The sequence below is a fragment of the Ursus arctos genome, unplaced genomic scaffold (genome assembly GCF_023065955.2).
Source record: "Ursus arctos isolate Adak ecotype North America unplaced genomic scaffold, UrsArc2.0 scaffold_8, whole genome shotgun sequence".
In the NCBI taxonomy this organism is placed as follows: domain Eukaryota; kingdom Metazoa; phylum Chordata; class Mammalia; order Carnivora; family Ursidae; genus Ursus; species Ursus arctos.
In genome coordinates this window covers 65,386,188-65,407,099 of record NW_026623100.1, presented here as the reverse complement: position 1 = coordinate 65,407,099, position 20,912 = coordinate 65,386,188, and the positions used below count along the sequence as shown (strand labels likewise).

The window sequence follows — 20,912 nt, the reverse complement described above, 5'->3', positions numbered from 1 at the left end:
AGCGTGAACCCGAAGATATGGTGTTGTTTTCATTAGCAGCTTTTCAAGCTTCCTTGCACTTAGGACTTAAGTCATGTGAAGTGTTGGCATAGCAAAGAAATATATAAAAACCAAATGCTACCTTCCTCGATATCAAGATATTAATAACCAGTTCTACCCCAAGACTTGGACAGGAAGGGCCGCTGTCCTTGGACCCGCACCTGATCAGTCATTTTTAATTGGTGATTCTTTTGTTTCCTGTTTAATCTTGCTCCAATTTTATAAAGATATTCTTCCAAGTTTCCTCTTAGACGCTTTCTCATTCTATCATTTACATTGTAGTCCGTAGTCTATCTTGAATTGATTTTTGTGGGTGTGTGAAGGTAAGGCTCAAGGTTCACTGTTTTGTGTATGGATTTTTAAGCACCATGTATTGAAAAGATCAGCCTCTCCCCCCTGCACTGCAGGACACCTATGTTATGAATCAGGTGATCACGTATGTGGATTTGTTTCTAGATTCTCTATTCTGTTCTATTGGTCCATTTGTCTGACTTTACACCAATTCCACACTATTTTAACTACTGTAGCCTTATGACAGGTCTTGACATCTGGTAGAGTAGGTCCTCCAATTTTGTGGTTCTTCAAGATTGCCTTGGCTATCCTAACCTTTTGCATTTCCATATAATTTTTACAATCATTTTGTCAGTTTCCACCAAAAAACCTGCTGGGATTTTTAAAAAAAGTTTTATTTATATATTTTAGAGAGAGAGAGAGAGAGCAGGGGAGGGGGGAGATTGGGGTTAAAGGGAGAGGAGAGAGAGAGAGTGTCCTCAAGCAGACTCCTGCTGAGCATGGAGCCTGATGTGAGGCTTGATCCGAGGACCCTGAGCTCATGATGTGAGCTGAAATCAAGTCAGCCTCTTAACCCATGAGTCACCCAGGTGTCCCCTGCTGGGCCTTTAATGGAGGTCGGATTGAATCTATATCAATTTAGGAAAGAATTAATATCTTACCAACAATGGGATTTACAATCCATGAGTATAAAATATCCCTCCATTTATTTAGGTATTCTTTAATTTTGCTCAACAATGTCTTATACTTTGTGTTGAGGCTATTAGTGTTTATTGCTGACATATAAAAGTACAATTGGTTTTTGTATAGTGACCTGATATTCAGCAGCTTTGTCAAAGTCACTTGTTAATTCTAATAGTTGTCCTGTAGTTTCGTTTGTGTGTTTATTTTTTTACATATATAATCATATCACCTGAAAATGACAGTTTGATCTTTTCCTGTGTCTGTTGGTCTGTTGGTGACTGTAACATTTTCAGTTTTACTTTGAGTCTGGAATACTTGATTCAGAAATTTCCGATGTTTGCTTTGTGTGAGCAGAAAATAGAAAATTGTTCAAAACCTGCAGGAAAGCCTTTACTTCCTTAGCCATATAAAACCATTTGGTACAAGGGCTAAAACTGTAGCCATTTAAAGACAGTCTAGAGTTATCTGGGTTAAGGCTCCAGTTCTGTATTCATTAAAACTGCATTTCTGGGGCGCCTGGGTGGCTCAGACAGTTAGGCATCTGCCTTTGGCTCAGGACACGGTCCCAGGGTCCTGGTATCGAGCCCAGCATCTGGCTCCCTGCTCCCCCGAGGAGAGCCTGCTTCTCCCTCTGCCTCTGCCTGCCGCTCCCCCTGCTTGTACTCTGTCTCTCTGTCAAATAAATAAATAAAATCTTAAAACTAAAAACAAACCCACTGCATTTCCAAATATCTTAGAAGGGTGAGATGAATTAGAATCTCTCTGATCATTTCAGTGACTCCTTTGTTATGGAGATGTTTATAGGTTCTTTGTTCAGAAAAATTTGAGAGCTGAGAGTTTTTAAGTTCCGACTTGGAAAACTTAGGCACAGCCTAGGGATACCTAAACTTTTTGTTGGAAATCATGTCATTGCCCAAACGTCAGGAGTGAAGACACTGAGGCGGAATTCAAAGAGAGAGTTATTTATTTATTTATTTATTTATTTAAGATTTTATTTATATATTTGAGGGAGAGAAAGCATGAACGCATGAGTGGGGTGGGCAGAGGGAGAAGCAGGCTCCCTGCTGAGCAGGGAGCCCCATGTGGGGCTCGAGCCCAGGACCCCAGGATCATGACCTGAGCTGAAGGCAGGTGCTTAACTGACTAAGCCACCCAGGTGCCCCCAAGGAGGGATTTAGAAGAGGGGTACCAGTAGCAAAATTGCTGAGCCATCAAGGGAGTCAGCCATGCAGTCCGCTGCACTGTTCTCCTGTGTTAGAGCCTCTGGAACAGAAGACCTCACGTAACGGTAGCTTAAACAACATAGAAACTTCTTCCTCTGGCTTACTTAGTAGTTACGAGCATAAGTACAGGGTCCAGGGCTGATACGGGGGCTCCTCGATGTCGGGGACCTCATCTCCTTCTGCCTTTCCTTATGTGACTTTCATCTGCTCACCGCGTCATACTGGCCATACCACACGCCGGCCTGGGAGGAGGGGGGAATGGGGCCTCAGAGGACACACCTTTTCCCTTCAACCCACCACTCAGAAGGGGCACACATCGCGTCTGCTCACGTTCTGTTGATCAGACTGTATTCTAGCTGCAAAGGAGGTTGGGAAGTGTATCCATTTTGGTAGGTCGAATGTCCAGCTAAAATTGGGGGTCCTGTTACTCGGAGAGGAGGCGGGGGAATGGATGTTGGAGGATGATTGCCATTATCTCTGCCTCACCTCTCCCACTGAATTCTCAGAAAAGCCCCTGGTGGCGTCAATCACTTGGAGGGTCTGTGGGGGCAGGTGCCGAGATGTACGGAGGGTATCTGCCAGCGTGCTAGCCGGCTGATCCCTAGTCTAACGGGCAGAAACCAAGGTACCTTCAGAATCACATGTGCTATTAAATTGTAAGCTCTGATATCACGTCCCCAGCATCCTGATGGAAATGGATTGCCAAATACATGCTGCTCTTAAGGGTCTTAAGGTGGCTTTTGATTCCCACTTGGCTGGATTGAACAGCTACAGACAGTTGAGCAAAATGTTTCTAACTTCATAAATTCTTTTTTTCTTAAAAGATTTTATTTATTTGAGAGAGAGAGAGCAGTGAGAGAGACTACAAGTGGGGGGCAGGGAGAGGGAGAAGCAGGCTCCCCACCAAGCAGGGAGTCTGAAGTGATGTGGGGCTCGATCCCAGGACCCCAGGATCATGACCTGAGCCAAGGGTGGACGCTTCACCTACTGAGCCCCCCAGGCGTCCCTCTAACTTCATCAATTCTTTGTTTTCAGAAATTGGCTAAACTGCTCCTCTGTGGCACCGAGTTGGTGACAAATATACAGGTGGCTACAGATATCAGAGAGATCCACAGGAGAGTGGAGGAAGAGGAGATAAAGCGTCAGAGGTGAGGACCCCCCGCTCTGCAGTTGACATGAGGACAGCTCTTCCGTGGGTCCCCCAAATCTCCCCCAGTGTTGGAAAGTGGCTGTGTCACACTCGGGCTAGCAGAATCCTCTTATCACCCCTTAGGGACGAATCTCTTCCTTCCCTCCTTGCTTTCCTCCCTTCTCGGCCAGTTCAGCTCATCTCCGCAACAGTACGATGGTAACGATGTTTCTTGTTGTTGAGCACAAGTAATTCCTTCAGCCCCGTCACTAGCTCCACCAGTATGCGACTGGTGACTTGATTCTCGCAACTTCCTCCTGCCTGCCTGGGGCTCTACCCAGCACTGAATCGGCTCATTTCCCCAGCCGTGCCAAGGAGTTAGGCTTTGTCCTGTAACCACGGAGGAAACGCTGAAGGTCTTAAGTGACAAGAGTTACAGGATAAATGTGGACTTTGGAAAGATGACCTGGCTGTTGTTTTTCATTTTTTGAGGACAAAAGTCAAGTGAATTGTAATATGTACTCTGTGCTCTAGCTCGGAAGGGAGGGGAGAAGGGGGGGCATGAGGTTAAGTTGCGACCCCTGTCCTGTAGGGGTTGGAGCTCTTGTCGGGAGCCAGCCTCCTAGAATGACCGTCGGTTAAGGCAGGGAGAGAGTCTCGGCGTATGTCCTAGTGGCTGTTCTGGGGGCTCTGAAGGCTCTTCTCTTGTCTTCACGCCTCCCTTCATTCTGGTCCCCTCCTCAGTATACTCCATCACAGAATCTCTCTGGAATTTCTGGAAAGGCCATGCCGATTTTCCATTGCTTAATAGTGGCGTTTCCCTATTGGTATGTCCCCCTGGTCATTTATTGATAATTTAGGAGAGGAACGGCCACACACCTGAAGTGTGTTGATAACCAAAAATAGTAACATGAGCACCTTTTGTTCAGGGACTTCTGTGCTGAGTACCCTCTCACGTAACCCCGACAGCAGCCGTGTGAAAGTAGGTGCTTTCACCCTCTCCTTCTTACAGAGGGTCAGGGACTTGTCTCAAGTTGAGAGTCAGTTAATGGCAAAGTCAGGCCTTGGTCACTGGAGTCATACAGCTTGTCACAGAAGTATGTGACAAATTGACTCTCGATCCGCACGCATGTGTGCGTGCGAAAGTAGGTACAGCTTTACGGTCGATCTGCTCTTGTCATGTGTCACTTTGTTTATTTGGTCTCCTGACTGCCAGTCAGTCATTAGGCTGAAAGATTTCTCAGAGCCTGGTTTGGCTTCGAGCAGGGGTACCTGGAGCAGTGCTTGGGACCCGGGCCTGGTATTTCAGACTGCTCCGGCAGGAGGCAGCTTCCAGACCTGGGCTGGGCTGGCATGGCCGGGGTGTGTGTTTTCACAGACTTGAGAAGCTGGAGAGCGAAGTCAAGACCAGCCAGGACAAATTTGATGAGATCACCGCAAAGTGGGAGGAGGGCAAGCAGAAGAGAATTCCCCAGGACCTGTGGGACATGCTCAACACCCAGCAGGTGCACTGTGCCGGGCTGATAGAGGACAAGAACAAACTTATCGGCGAGTTACAGCAGGCAAGACTCCCTGCCCCCCCCTCCCACTGCGTGGGCTTAGGCTGGGGGATTTGACTGGCTTATTGGTTTGCTCCTCCTGAATGGAAAAATGTGGAGGCCTCACTTCGCTACTCGGATTATTGCACACCTCAGGCAATAAATTCAACCAGAAGGAAAAGCTTTGTAGTAATTTTAGAATTATTGCTGACCTTAAAAAGATGTATGTTTGTAGCAAATGCTGTGTCGGATTTTATGTTTTCAGTTCAGGAATGGAACTTAGTCTGTAGTAGATAGATTCCCATGTTGGATCCCGGGTCTTCGTTGCTCAGCTGGGGCACCCTGGGCCATCTGGGAGCTTCCGGGGAGATTTGCAGCAAGTAGTCATGGCGGGTTTGATCCCCCGCTGCTCGTTCTGGCTTTGCCCCGAGCTGCAGCCACTCGGCTCCGTCTGCCTGTGGCTTCTCTCGGGTGTCCTCAGATTCTTCTGAAGTCACTTTCACGTCATATGGTTAGAAATTCCTAGTGTTCACAGATACTGAAGAGAGAGGTCCAGGTGGAGTGTGCTTGGCGCCTCTTGCTTCTGGCTTAGTTGGTGACCAGCCTTCGACATGCTGTTCTGTAGGAGTTGAAAACAAAAGACGACCAGTATGTGAAGGATTTGAAGAAGCAGTCAGATGACATCTGCCTGCTGCTGGAGAGGATGGAAGAACAAGTGAAGAATGTCATGAAAACCTTCCGTCAGGAGTTGAATTACATTGAGGTGACAGGGTGTGTGTGAAAGAGCTGCCTTCTGCCCGAGGGTGGCCCCTGGGAGGAGGGCCAGGTCTGTCCTCCCCATCCCAGGTGTCTCGTCCTCTGGTTTCTGCCCCTTCATTTGTTTACCCATTCCTTCACTCACCCAGCACGGATTCATCAAGTGTCTCCTGTGTGCCAGACACTGTACCAGGGGCTGGGGGTACAGCTCTGAACAAAGCAAAGTCCTCGCTGGGATCTGTGTCCTAGTAGGAGACAGCTAGACAATAAATAGATAAACTACTAAATATATAGTTGGACAGGTGGTAATAAGTGCTTTGCAAGAAAATAAAACCATGTAAGGATAAGAAGAGTGGAGGAGGGGGGTATGTGAGCTGTTTATTTGTTGTATTTATGGCAAGCAGGGGTGGGAGCATGGGCACATAGGTTCAGGAATCAGTACTTTGAATTTGAATGAAATGTTAAGGATTGAGATTGAGACTGGCCTTTCCAGAATGGAAGAGAGCCGAGAGGGTGGGGACCTCTCTGTTTGGATTATTACAGACTCCTTTCTGCATTCCTTGGCCTGCCTCTTGTGACCAACGTGTTCCTTTGTTTTGTGGGAACCCCAGCCAAAGCAGTGCAGCGGCCCTTGGCGTGATTGAAGCATATGCCAGGGCTTGCCCTGTACCTGCCACCAAGGGCACTGGCCTTTCTCCAGCTCCCTCCTCTGATATTGGCTGAGCCACAGGGCAGTTGGCACATTTCCTGTTGAAATTTGTGTGAAGTCCAGACTTCATAACACTGATCTCCATGCAACTCCTTCCATTGCCATCTGGTTGTATGACACTTGATAAGTTTGCATTTGGATTTGACTTTGACTATCTGGTTGGTACGTGGCACCTTGTGCAATTACTTGTGAGTTCTTTCATTCTGTGGAACCTGCCCAATCAAAACAGACGCGAGAGCCCTCTTCCTTCTTGGTCGTAGAAAGCATTTGAGGTAGAACGACAAGAACTGCTGACCAGTAATAAGAAGAAATGGGAGCGGGCCCTGCAGGCTCACAGTGCCAAAGAGGTAAAGGGGTGGTGTGTGGGGTAGAGGGGGTGGACGTGTCAAGGGTGATCCGTGGAGCCTGGGGCAATATCTGCTGTGACTGAATTCACTGGCCTTTACGTATCTTGGGGAGGGTTGCCATGGCAGACGTTTACTACTGCACTTCATGGTCAGTCACTGTGGCCCTGTGGGTGGCGGCCGCCTCTGGCGGTGACATTTGTTTCTGGTGCCCGTGAGTACCACCTTCCTTTGCAGCTCGCTGGGGTTCCCGCGGTCCTGTCACTCTCTTCTTTGTTCCTAGGCATCTACCCCAGCCACGGATATTCGTGACCCAAGAAGGTGTTTTAAAGGGTGTGGGGTTATCACTTTACTTCAGAGACATCAAGAGCGAAGAAATAGCTTGACTAAGATCCAGTGACTTTTTTTTTTTTTTTTTTTTGAGAAATACCAGTGTCTGAGCACAGGGCCCATGGCTAACTTATTAATGGAGCAATCCTCTTGGCGTTTCTCAGTAAGGCAGCTCCAGAGTAAGGTAAACAATATGAAGTGTTGGAGCATAGGAGCTTCTGAGGGCTGACTGACATGAGCCCTCCAGACTCATGACACTTGGAGACCCTTCACTGTGTCATGCTTGTCAGGTCAGCAGAAGGACGGAGTCAGGGCAGGGCCAGGGCTGACTTTCCTCTTGTCTTCCTGTGCCTTCAGCTGGAGTATCTTATGAACCGCATCAAGAAAGTAGAGGGCTATGAGAAGCAGCTGAACAAGCAGAGGATATGGGACTGGGAAGACTACAACATGATCAAGATCAGGCTGGAGCAGGATGTGCAGGTCTGACTTGTTGCTCGGCGTCTGGGTGGGAGAGCAGACAGAGTACGCAGGCACGTTTTATCCTTGGTGACCGCCCAGAATGTTCCAGAGTCAGTCCATGCAACAGATACATACTCATTATCTGCTTTCCCTCAAGTGATCATATCTGCAGGAGCTCATGGACAAAACATATGTGGAGGAATTCTTTCTTTAACAAACCATGGAGAACTGCCAAGAGGCAAAACAGGAAACCGTGACCTGAGGAATCATTGAGAGGATTATCCATTTTTAGCCAAGCAAAGGGAAGGTAACAAGCAGGGCTAGTAGGTGTATCAGAGGGCCAAAGCAGAACAGCTACCATCTAGTGGCGAAGGTAGGCCCTGGATTCAGACCCAGCTCTGGCTCCATAGCCTATAATGTTCCTAATATTGAAACAGCCTCTAGCTGATGGTTGGACATCGCTGTAAGGCAGAGTCTGACTTGCCATCAGAAAGACCTTCCTTCCTTCCTTCCTTCCTTCCTTCCTTCCTTCCTTCCTATTTATTTATTTATTTGGGAGAGAGAGCTCGAGTGCTCGGGTTGGGCAGAGGGAGAGGGAGAGAATCCCAAGTGGACTCGGTGCTGAGTGTGGAGCCCAATGTGGGGCTGGACCTCACAACCCTGAGATCACAGCCTGAGCCGAAACCAAGAGTCAGACACTTAACTGCGCCATCCAGGCACCCCAGAAAGAACTTTCTAATAGTTAGAACTATCCAATACAGGAAAGGGTCATCCCACAAAACAAGGAGTCTTTTATCTCATGAAGTATTCAAAGGCTGCATGACTGTGTCTGCCTTCAATGCTGAGGAAGGATTCTTGCAGTGGAAGGAGGTTAGATTTTCTGGTTTGTGAAGTTCTTTCCAAGCCTAGGATTCTGTGCTTCAAAGTTTAGTTAAGAAAAAGCTCATCTCTAATTACATTTAGGTGTAATGTAATTATCTCTTAATATTCCAGCACGGTCTAGTCACTTTAGTTTCTGTCTAGAAAAACTTGTTAGACTAAGGCTTTTCCATATAGCCTGTGATAAAATTTCAGGACCTACTACTCTTGTGGCTTTATGTAACAAGGTTGAATCAAAGCCCCTCCAGACTACAATTTTTTTTTAAAGATTTTATTTATTTGATAGAGAGACACAGCCAGCGAGAGAGGGAACACAAGCACGGGGAGTGGGAGAGGAAGAAGCAGGCTCCTAGCAGAGGAGCCTGATGTGGGGCTCAATCCCAGAACGCCGGGATCACGCCCTGAGCCGAAGGCAGACGCTTAACGACTGCACCACCCAGGCGCCCCCAGACTACAAATATTCTTACCAGTCTTAAGAATTTTCCTGGGCCTTTCTCATATTACTGTCATGGAAATGAGAGTCACTGACAAAGAACAGTGGAAATCTGTGAGAGCAGTGCTGCATACGTGGGCTGTACACATGACACTTTTAATGAAAATGGCTATTGTTAAGCTTTCTTTAGTCATTTTGGTTTATAATAATTTATGGGACAAAACTACACACCACTGGCCTCCAACAGTGAAATAATGGAAACCCATGTTCTTTTATTTGTTTTGTTTTTCCTTTTGTGTTAAGAGTACGTAACACAAGATCTACTCTCTTTACACATTTTCAAATACACAATAACAGCATTGTTACTCAAAGACCTTCTGTTGTACCGTTAGGGCCCCAGAATTTATTCATCCCACATAACTGAAACTTTGTGCCCTCTGACCAACACCTCCCCCTTTCCCCTCCCCCAGTTTGACTGTTTTAGATCCCACATACCGTGCAGAATCTGTCTTTCTGTGTCTGGCTTATTTCACTTACTAGTACAAGGTCCTCCCTGTCCATCCATGTTGTTGCAAATGGGAGGTTGTCCTTTTTTAAGGCTGAGGAAGATTTCATGCTATGCCTGCACCACATTTTCTTTCTCCAGTAGTCCATCGATGGACATTTAGGTTGTTTCTATCTCTTGACTGTTGTGAATATGCCGCAGTGAACACGGGAGTGCAGACATTTCTTCAAGATCCAGGTCTCAATGCTTTTGGATCTATATCCAGAAGTGGGATTATTAGATCAAACCGTAGTTCTATTTTTTATCTTTTGAGGAAACTCCGTATTGTTTCCAGAGTGGTTACACCAGTTTGCATTCCCACCAACGGTGCACGGGGTTTCCTTTTCTGTACCCTTGCCAGCACTTGTCGTCATTGGTTTTTTGACAATAGCTCTCCTAAGAGGTGTGAAGTGATATCTCATTGTAGCTTTGATTTGCATTTCCCTGATAAGTAGTGATGTTGAGCACCTTTCATAAACTTATTGGCCATTTGTATGTCTTCTAATCGGGCAGCTTATTATTATTATTATTATTATTATTATTATTGCTATTGAGTTGTAGGAGTAGAACCTCACATTCTTAATCTAATCCTCAAATGCTTGAACAAAGCCAAAAAATTCTGAGACGTGGGGAGATTTTGGGGGTAGGGGGTGATGGCAGACTAGGGAGGTGAGGGACAGAGAGGCAGAGAGCCTGGGAGACCCGCGTCTCCTGGCTTCCCCTGTCCTGTTGGACAGGCCGTGAAGTGTCAGTGTGTGGGAGGCAGGCAGATGGAGATACTCAGAGCAGGAAGTGCGTGCAGTTCCTGTGCACAGCAGTTCTTCCCTGTGTTGGAATGGAAGCCAGAAGTGTACGGTACCACATTACCCTTTAACTAGGAACAGATAATCAGATCAGGGATTACCGTATTGCCGTATGTGGGGTATTTCAGTAGGTCGAACTTGATCATAATACCACTTAGGTGTACTTTCACTAGACAATAAAGTCAAATAGCATCAATTTTTGTCAAGAAGATACAGTATGCAGCTCAACATCAAATTTGCTCTTCCTAAGTAATTCATAGCACTGCATCAGTTCTAAAATATACAACTAAAATTTTTGCAAACCGCAAAAATACGAAGGATCCAATACACATCGATTTGGTTTGATGGGTAAAGTACAAGAAGTAAAAAAAGAGAATGTATACTTTCCAAGTGCTTAATGCTAGTAAGGTGACATTATTAACGAGCAAAAAGAAGCCTGTAAACATTATGCACTCGAGAAGGATTTTACCACACCCACCCACCACCCCAAAATAACACTACTAGAAACACTCAGTTCTTGATGCAGGAAGCAAACGTTTTTTACTTGAGGTCCTGCTTGTGCTTTTAAAATTGAAAAATGGTTTCGCTCAACTTCAGGGACTGTTACCTTTAATACCAGAATATTAATCACACACAAAAAATCAAATACAAGTTACTTATTTAACAAATACCGTGAACTTACATTGTGCAAAGCCCAAAGATAAACAAGCTACAATTCCTGAGAGTGGAGGAGAAGAGGCCCTGTAGGACCTCTGAGGTCAGCCCATAGGACCAGGGGAAAGGCTGCTTTAGATTTCCATTCCGCTGGGGGCAATGATGGCAGCTGGTTTTCTGGAACTTGTGGGGCAGGAGATGGTGTGGAAAGCGGCTGCGGAGAGGCTGGTACTGACGCAGGAAGAGCGGGAAGGTGTCATCAGCACCGTACCCAGAGCAGTCAAGGCCTTTTGTGGCAGGTAAGATTGTAATCTTTATAAATCATTCACAAAAACCAGACATGATGTTTCGCCCTTAGTCTTGGGGGAACATAAAGTACAGCTTTGCAACAATATCTTCGGGTCATTGAAGAATAAGGGCGGACCGTTAAAAAAATCAATTACGATTTAAAAATATAAAACCACCTTCAACGTGCGACAACCAAGGGCTGTTGAGACTAAACACTGAGATAATTAACAATAGAGTCGCCGGTACCAAAATTAGCTCGAGCAGAAGGTGTTGCGAACAAACAGTGAGTCACGTCATTCATGCGCCCGCCTGCCGTGGACGCTGTTGGGTGAGGCGACAAGACCTTTAGTTCTGCGAGTTCACAGCCCTGCCGATACTCCCAAGGGCCATCGTGACTGTGGAGGTGGCAGAAGTTCTGGAGCAGAGCTGGGGTGACCGAGGGGCTGATCCCCTAGATGGGGAAAGCCCACAGCGCGTGTTCCATTGCTAGTCCTTCCACGCACCAGTCTCCTAGGAACGTATTGTAGCAAAGAGCAGGAGCGGGTGCTTCCCCAGAATAAAATCCGCTAATAAATAATTAACCAGGAGTGCCAGCAAAGAAATGCAAATGAGAACCGGCAGGTGACAGAATTCCTTTGTTTGTTGTTTTGCCTATAAAATCAGCTCAGATGTGAGTTCTTTCAGGTCACAAAGAAAAAGACATGGCCTGTTTACTTCCGATTATTGTGAACTGTGTTCAGCTCTGTGAGGTAGGAGTGGTGGTTTCGCAAAGCTAACAAAAAAAGCGAGTCAGTGATATTTTTTTCTTTTCAAGATGTATTTTGTAAGAAAACTAGAGAGTCGGTTTCCATAGTTAGTATTATCTAATAATCAGCCTTCAAGAGTGAAACTGACGTGAACACTCACGTGCTAGAGCTTGCATTTGTAACTCACCTGCTCTCACTTCCTTATAATGAAAAACCATTCTGTGGCCAAATAAGTTTGGGGAATGCCGTCTTAGTCATAGGGGCTTCTTGCAAGGCTACGAGAAAAAGGAGGTCCCTGGATGTCATCAGAGCAAATACCAGGCACTCAGGGTCTCAGCCACTCACTGTCATTCACGCTCCTTCTCTGTCCGTGTTCATGCCTTCTCAGATTATCTCCATCCAACAAGGAGCTTTTCTACTGGACTTTGTACTGAGCCACCTCCTAGGTAAGTGGCCTTCCCGATGTCCAGGGCTGGTCACATTTGAAGCAGCAAGGCTGGTTTCATTGGAGCACAGGGACATAAATCATTGTGAGATACCTGCCCATAATGGAGATTTAGAACTCTCTGAGATAGTTAAACAGGGTACTCTTGACTAATTCTCTCGGTTATCCATGCCAGTGCCTTTGTTCTCCTCTGCATCACCTCCTGGCCAGTTACCCTCCTTGAGGGTGGGCCAGAGTGAGGAGGGGACGCTGCCTGGACTCACCCCCTAAGCTGATTCCTTGGCAAGGCTCTGTAGCCGATTGGAAGGAGACTGGGGAGGAGGCTTGAAAGAGGGCCACATGTCACAGGTCCCTGCTTGTCAAGCTCTGATTACACTTAATTGCAGCCTCTGTTCCAGCATTTCCACTCAGGAAAGGCCAGAGCAAGCTTGCCTCTGTTTGCCCGGCCTCTAGCTTTGGCCTGCTCTTGAAATTTTTTTTTAACCAACTGTCAGAGTGACCTTTTTTCCTTCTCCCATCCCTTTCTTTCTTTTGATTTATTTATTTACTTTAGAGAGAGAGAGCATGAGCGGGAGGGGCAGAGGCAGAGAGAATGCCGAGCAGACTCCACGCTGAGCGCAGAGCCTGACATGGGGCTCGATCTCATGACCCTGAGATCACGACCTGAGCCGAAACCCAAGAGTCGGACGCTGAACGGACTGCGCCACCCAGGCTTCCCGAGAGTGCTCTTTCTCTTCTGCCCTGCTGCTCTGTCAGCCTCTTTTCTGACCATTCCCTGCCTCACACCTCACACCCTACACTGCTCGTGGTATTCCCAAGGCACCTCAGTCCCCTTGCCTCCCTGGAGCTCTGTCCTCTGAGGAGTCCACCCGAGTGACTCCTGTTCATTTTCCAGGTCTCAGTTAGACATGCTGGTGCCACCTGTTCCGGAACGCCTGCCTGGCCTTCAAGGCCACGGAGACTCTCATGCTACCCTGCGCCTACCCCTCTCTTCTTGTCAACAGTGCTTGTCGATCTGTCCCTCCCCTAGATAGGGCAAGACTGTGCCTTTTTCACCAGTGTTTTCTCAGCAGCACCTGGAAAAGTGTCGACATGTATCAGGCCCTCAAGTAAATATTTGCTGAATGAATGAATTCAGGTAATGGAAATGTAGAAAGAAAGGATAGCCATGTCTAGCCTCCTTTAAAATGAACACCATCTGTTAAACACTAACACTGCCAATTGGAGATCAAAGTGGGGACACTTCTGTGGCAATATGAACTTGTGTGGTGTTTCTGGTGGGGTGACGTGTAGCTCCAGAGGGTCTGGTGTGGAGCACCGGAGGGGGCAGACTGGAACGCTCCAAATGTCGTCTCTGTCAGGCTTTAGGGACATAGGCTTTAAGCTTGCGGTCGAATGATGGATATATTTTTTAAAGATTTTATTTATTTATTTGAGAGAGATAGAGGGAGAGCACAGAGGGAGAGGGAGAAGCAGACTCCCCACTGAGCAGGGAGCCCGATGCGGGACTTGATCCCAGGACTCTGGGATCATGACCTGAGCTGAAGGCAGACGCTTAACCAACGGAGCCACCCAGGCGCCCGTATGATGGATATTTTTTTCTGGTTGGCCTTTCATTTGCCTCTAATGATGGATTTTCTGAGAAGTCAGGTGGAGGCACTCGTCCCTCCGGCCGCTCTGACTTGGCTCCGGAACGGAGAATCAGGGCCCTCAGCACACCACTGATACCAGGGCCAGTGAGTGTTGTTTTTTTTCAAACTTTAACTCTAGGTTCTTGAGCAACAGCTTCAGCAGATGAAGGCAACGTACCAGCTCAACCAGGAGAAGCTGGAGTACAACTGCCAGGTGCTGAAGAAGAGGGACGAAGAGAGCACAGTGATTAAATCCCAGCAGAAGAGGAAGATCAACCGGTAAGCGAGCAGAACAGCGGCCCTTCCGTGCCGAACACGGGGATGGGACGGCTCTTCCCTCTGGACGAGGCAAGCCGTTCACAGTATAACCAAGTCTTACTAAAAGAGGTTTTTTTTTTTTTTTTTAAGATAATACTTTCAACTGCCCCTCCCACCTCCCCGTGCAAGAATGCACAGCAAAAAGTCCGTCTCCCACCCCCCATTTTGTGTGGTTCCTCTTTCCCACCTCTGTGATAGTTGTTCATTTCTTTTGTTCCTTCCAGAATTTCTTTAACTGCACACAAGCAAACACAGATAAATACTCTTACCGCCCCCTCTGTGTTTACACCAAACGATAGCCTTCTATTCACACTGTTCTGTGTCTCGAATGTTCCCATATCAGTTCATTAGAGCTTTCACACGATTGAATGTCCCTGTGGATGGACATTCAGATTCCTTCTAATCTTCTGCTATTGCGAATGATACCAGCGTAGTGCTCTTGCCGGCTCTCCCTTGCACACGTGCGGAGCTGTCTGTAGAATAGATTCTCCGCTCTTTATTAAGCAGTACTGTGCATTTTAGAGAAGCAGGAAGTATCACAAGCGAAAGTAAGATAAAAACATACAAACGGGCGCCTGGGTGGCTCAGTCAGTGAAGCGTCTGCCTTCGGCTCAGGTCACGATCCCAGGGTCCTGGGATGGAGCCCCACATTGGGCTCCCTGCTCGGTGGGGAGTCTGCTTCTCCCTCTGCCTTTGCTGCTGCCCTGCCCCCATCAAATAAATAAATAAATAAAATCCTTAAAAAACGCCATAAAACACCATATTCCTACCACCAGAGATCAAGTGTGTAGTGTGTCTCATTCTAGATCTCTCCTTTCTCTCCTCCCTCTCTCCATCCATCTACAACAGCCATAAATCCGTACAGTCTGTGAGAAGGAGTTCTCTGGGAGGGCTTCCTGAGGAAGTGACCTAGTGAAGGGGGGAGGGATGTGAATTGGTAAAAAGGTAGATGGTGCCAGGGCCAGGAATGAAGGGCAGGTCCGAAGGCAAGGAAGTACGAAGCCAGAAGTTCCACGTTTGATGAAAGGGGCTGCACTGCGGGCGAGGGGACGTTGGTGGGACGGGGGGTGGGCAGACGTACGTGAGGCAGACCTTGGGTTTGATCCCAAGGACAGAAAGGTGAGTGGCATCATTACGTCATGCCCACCATCCCTTCCCTGGCTCTGCCCTCTGACTTCAACCAGGTACAGTTTCCCTTAACCTGGAAAACCCTTCACCTGACACTGCTGCTCCTGCGTGAGGCTAACTCTTTCTCTTCTTGCTTGCCTGGCCATTTTCCTCTCACCACCAGCCCCGCCCCTCACCTCCAACACTCATAACTTGACCCCTGACCCCAGAATTGGACAACCACTTCCCCCTGTAGGTAACCAATGATGTCCTTCTAGCCAGGCAACACGGTTCTTCCTCAGGGCTCATCCTAGTGTTACTGGCACTGAATCTCAGAATTTTTCTCCTTTGGCTTTTCTGACTCTAAAATATTTGCTCTTCTTTCTCAGTGTATTTCCTTTCATGGTTCTGCTTTCTCTTGCGTGATTAGATATTCTAGAAAGCAACTTATCCCTTTGCTTTATATTTGTATTCCATCCATCCTCTACACGAGTCTCATGGCTTTGAATATGACCTCTTTTTTAAAAAAATATTTTATTTATTTATTTGAGAGAGAGAGCATGAGTAGGGGGGCAGAGGGAGCGGGAGAAGGAGAAGCAGACTCCCCACTGAGCAGCAAGCCCAACGTGGGGCTCAACTCCAGGACCCCGGGATCGTGACCTGAGCCGAAGGCAGACGCTTCACTGACTGAGCCACCCAGGCGCCCCTGAATATGACCTCTTTCTCGAGGACTCCCAGCTACATATCCCTAATCCCACCCTCACCTCGTCACTTTATCTGGGACTGCCAAAAGACATTTCAGCTGGGAGAGTCGCTGTCACTGCCAGGACACAGGTTTTGAAACCCGGCTTGCCTACCCTCCCAGTTTTCCCATCCTCCATCTGCGTCCCCTCCATCTCTAGCTTCCAGCCCGTCACGACGGATGGGACGTGTTGTTGGGCCTCCCCTTGCAGCCACCCCGTCCCGTCTCCTTCCCGTCTCGTGACCTTGCCCAGACCTGCAGCAGGCACCTGGAGGTGGTTTTTGTTTTATTAGCTCCTATGGCTAGATGACACATAGAAACCCCTTTACTAAGGGACGTTGGGAAAAGTACTTTGGGATGGCTACTTAATAAATTTTTGTTTCTTAATAAAGTTTTTTACACCTATATGTGGAAAGTCTCCTAAAATGCTATAGTTAAGAAAATGAATTAGATATTGCTTTTTATCAGAGCCTAAGTTAAATGATTTTTGCATTTTATTGAGGCTGAAAACGTGAAGGCTGGATGTTTGTGTGTTTAGGGGACCCTATGCTTATTTCAGAATAATGCTTAAGAGGGACAATTTTATCTTTAGAGTTTTTAAACTGAAAATGCGTAGGCCTTCAGACTCTTGTCTTCCTGTGTAAATGGGGCACTGACATAAGACACCTCTTCACGGGTTTGAAGTCTGACGTCTGGTCCTGGGTCTAAAAGCCGTGCCTGCCGTGCATAATTCATGAGACAAGTTTCCATGCCCAGAGCTCCCAGAGCAGTGAGATGTGGAGCTGTGACATGCCTGGACTTGCAGGGCCATTGGCCGGGCTATCATAACCCGTCACTGTGCTGGAACCTTCGGCCACTCCCCTTGAGGGTAAGTTCCATGCCTCAGCTCTGGGCTCCCCGGCATCCTGGGTAAAGTGCCCGCCACGGCGCTTTCACGCTCCACCGTGACGAGTGTGTCTTTGCCTCTGGGTCGGCTGATAGTGCCCTCCGTTGGAACGTATCCTTGTATTCATCGCTGTATTCAAACATACCCCTGGCAAGAGACCTTCCATGTTCGATGAATGAGCGAGTGAATGAATGAACTGTCGGACTCGTGAGCAGTGTCAGCTCTCTGAGGATGGAGGGCTCATATTTCGTAGACTTATGGTGTGAAGTTTTCATTTTTCCCTTCCTATTTTCCTTGTTTTAGACGGGAAATGAACATTCAAATCACGGCAGTGAAGTAGTTGAGATACGCCCTTGAAGGATGTGAGGTGGCTGTCCCTAGAGACACGCTCACAGGTGGCCTGTTGGGGGAGGGTTCCGTCACACTCCCAGTAGGAGACGGCCCCTCAGGGGTCAGGGTTTCTGGACCGTCGTAAGTGAGTTTAGTCCCGGATGACCCCCTTGCCTCCTGTGGCCGGCCTTCCCTCGTTCGCAGCCGGCGCAGCCGGGTTTGGGAATGAACGGGAAGGTTCTCTGCGTCTGCACCGCGCTGACCCTGGGTTCTGTAAGGCTGTGTGAAGTCCCGGGGAGGAGCACACACCACAGCTTCTGTTCGGCTGCAGACGAACCCGGTCCCCTCTGCTCCGCAGACTGCACGATACCCTGAACAACCTGCGATCCAAGTACGCCCAACAGATCAAGCAGTTTCAGGAGGAGAACCAGTCGCTGACCTCCGACTACAAACGCCTCGTGATGCAGTTCAAGGAGCTACAGAAAGCCATGAGGTATCTTAGGGACCCGCGTCCCAAGGCACGTGCCCTAGATAGAGGTGGGCCCAGGCACGCGGAGTCCTTTGTGCTGTCTTCCCCGTCCCTCTACTCGCATGTCACCTGCCTTTTCTTGAGAGGTGTGGGGACGGCCTCCAGTCTGTCACAGGTGAGGGCCGGTGACCCAGGCCCAGGACGCAGCACAGCTCCACATCAGTGCTCGCCCTCCTGCTCACGGGGGGACCCAGGCCAGGCCCCGGGGTCCGCTCCATGCTGAGCAACGCTCCTCCGCAGGCATTTTGCTGTCGTTGATGACAAGCAGTTTCGGGAGATTTGGCTGATGAATGAAGAGGAGGCAAAGGATCTGATGAGCAGGGCCCTTGATGTCGACAGGATCATTCATACCCATCACCTGGGGCTCCCCTGGACGGCACCTGAGTTCTGGTTCCTGAGGAACGTGGGACCCCTCTCTCAGCAGCCGCAGAAGTCTGCCACACAGATATTAGAAGAGGTGCTGATGCAAGCAGGTGACTGGAATGGCGTCCCAGAGTCCGAGAGCCCTAGAGCTTGGGGGCCTGTCAGGCCATCAGGTCAACCATTCGTTTCAAAGATGAGCGAACTGAAGTCCAGAGAAGGGGGAGGAGTTCTCATAGCTGGAAGGTCTATAGTCGTGGCTTTTAAGTCTCTAATTTAATTTATAGCTTTACCCTCTTCCCTGTATTATAATCTGGTAGCTCGATCTGGAAGCTTGATCACATTCAGGCTCGGTCAGGTTTTGCTGAGTACCCAGTTGTGTACCTCCATTGGGATAAACCAGTGGTAGGTTGTCTCTCTCTTTGGGAGGCTACAACCAGTGGTAGTCATTGTCTAAGATCCATTAATTGCCTTCAGGGTTGCGAAAAGGCAATATTCTAAATTCTATCATACGTCTTCATTTATTAGCTGGGACACTTCTGAAAATAGAATCTTCCCCTCATCAGCTATTTGTTACCCTGAGACACAGTTCATAGAGGAAAAGCAGGATGCTGTTCTTTCTCTCTTTACTAGTTTTCAAAATAAATGGGCTGGGTCTCTAGCATCTTCCAAAGGTGACCAGTAACGTTTCATAAATTAATATCCCTGGCCACCTGGATGGTGCAGTTGGTTAAACGTCTGACTCTTGGTTTCGGCTCAGGCTGTGATCTCAGTGTTGTGAGATCCAGCTCTACATGGGGCTCTCTGCTCAGCGAGGAGTCCGCTTGAGTTTCTCTCTCTCCCTCCTCCCTGCCCCTCCCGCCTGCGTGCGCACGTGCACGCGTTCTGTTTCTCTCAAATAAATAAATAAATAAATAAATCTTAAAAAAAATATATCATTATGAACACACTTGGATTTAAACAAATTTGGTGTGTTTCAGTTTACCGCACTTATCACGCTTATTGATGCTCACATTGTCCCATCTTTGGCCCATGGGAGTCTCTTCATGTTGGCTTCTGGGTCCTTTTGACACAACCTCAGTAGTAGTCGATAGCTTCCTGACTTTCCAGAATGACCAGATTGCCAGTCTCACATTATGTGTTTCCTGCTTCAAGTCTGTAATCGGCCATTTCTCAAGGTCGAGGAGACCTGATCCTTTTAAATAGGGAATGGTATTCTGAAACCACAGTCTGGGAGCTGGAGTGCTCATTGCTTGGGATGGGTCAATTGTGGATGAACATAGGGTGTGGAATTACATTTTCACCATAAAATAAATCTTGTATTCCTCCTAACATTTCGTAATAATCAGGATGCCAGAATTTTTACTTAACCTTATCAAAGTATATCTCCTTTCTCCTCACTTGAAAATCTTGGTGCACAGTGACTCCAGAATAATCACTCATTGCTTTTCCCACAACCACAGAACAGTTGCAGAATAAAATATCAACCTACTCCTAACGAATGATTACTAAAAATTGTTTAAACTTCCTTGAAGTTCTTTTTACTCCTAGGACACATTCCACTAGGAATGTACAGACAAACTGCTGTCTTTTATTTTTTACTTATTTTAAATTTTATTTTATTATTATTATTTTTTAAAGATTTTTGTTTATGTATTTGAGAGCGAGAGAGCTGGGGGAGGAGCAGAGGGAGAGAGGGAGAAGCAGGCTCTCCGCTGAGTACGGAGACCACGCAGGCCGATCCTAGGACTCTGGAATCATGACCTGAGCTAAAGGCAGACGCTTAACTGACCGAACCCCCATGGTGCCCCGATTGGTGTCTTTTAAAGTCACTTAGAGGGGCGCCTGGGTGGCACAGTGGTTAAGCGTCTGCCTTCGGCTCAGGGCGTGATCCCAGCGTTCTGGGATCGAGCCCCACATCAGGCTCCTCCACTGTGAGCCTGCTTCTTCCTCTCCCACTCCCCCTGCTTGTGTTCCCTCTCTCGCTGGCTGTCTCTCTGTCGAATAAATAAATAAAATCTTTAAAAAAAAAATAAAGTCACTTAGAATAGTTTCTATTTGGTTATGTCACCAACCGAATACATACTTAGGTCTTTTTGTTTTGTTTTACTTTTGATTGTTAGGGATTGCTTTTTACAATTTAATTTTGTTTCATAGTTATATAGTTACATGCTTCCAAAGTCGAATGTACAAAGCAAGGTATACTGGAGGAAGTATAGGATAAGAATACTCTCCACTCTATTTTGTCCCTCTTCCTGTAGGCAACTATCTAAAAATGTATGGTTTATCTTTCAATTGCTTTTAAAAACAAATGTGTATATATATTTGTTTATATTTATATAGACCCACTTTTTAAATGAGAGCATATGCTTTTCTCCATCTTGCTTTTTTCACTTACAAAGTCTCCTGAAGCTGAGTCTGTAATAGTAAGAAGACACATTCCTCATGCTGTTTTTATTTGGTATTCCGTTGTGTGGCCAAGCTATAACTTCAGATAGTGTTCTGTTGGTGGCCACTTGGGATTTTTTTCAGGTTTTTGTTTGTTTGTTTTTGTTCTTACAAACATTGCTGCAATAAATCGCTCTGTGCATTTGTGTCTGCATATTTTTCCCGGTGAATTGTTAGGATAGATTCTTAAAAGTAGGACTTCTGGGTCAAAGGGTCAATGCCTCATAGTTTTGCTGGATATTGCCCCATACGGATGGGACCATTTTG

At 47.2% G+C, this 20,912-nt stretch overlaps 1 protein-coding gene across 2 annotated transcripts in view; it reads left to right on the top strand.

Moving 5' to 3' along the window:
* Positions 1 to 20,912, top strand: part of DRC1 (dynein regulatory complex subunit 1) — a 37,440-nt gene that overhangs the window by 8,621 nt on the left and 7,907 nt on the right. For both annotated transcript variants that reach the window (XM_026520418.4, XM_057309132.1), the window contains exons 3-10: positions 3,273 to 3,385; positions 4,745 to 4,928; positions 5,530 to 5,667; positions 6,630 to 6,716; positions 7,401 to 7,523; positions 14,065 to 14,204; positions 17,667 to 17,801; positions 18,078 to 18,310. In XM_026520418.4, coding sequence (XP_026376203.2) covers positions 3,273 to 3,385; positions 4,745 to 4,928; positions 5,530 to 5,667; positions 6,630 to 6,716; positions 7,401 to 7,523; positions 14,065 to 14,204; positions 17,667 to 17,801; positions 18,078 to 18,310 — 1,153 coding nt within the window. The remainder of the gene's footprint in view (positions 1 to 3,272; positions 3,386 to 4,744; positions 4,929 to 5,529; positions 5,668 to 6,629; positions 6,717 to 7,400; positions 7,524 to 14,064; positions 14,205 to 17,666; positions 17,802 to 18,077; positions 18,311 to 20,912) is intronic.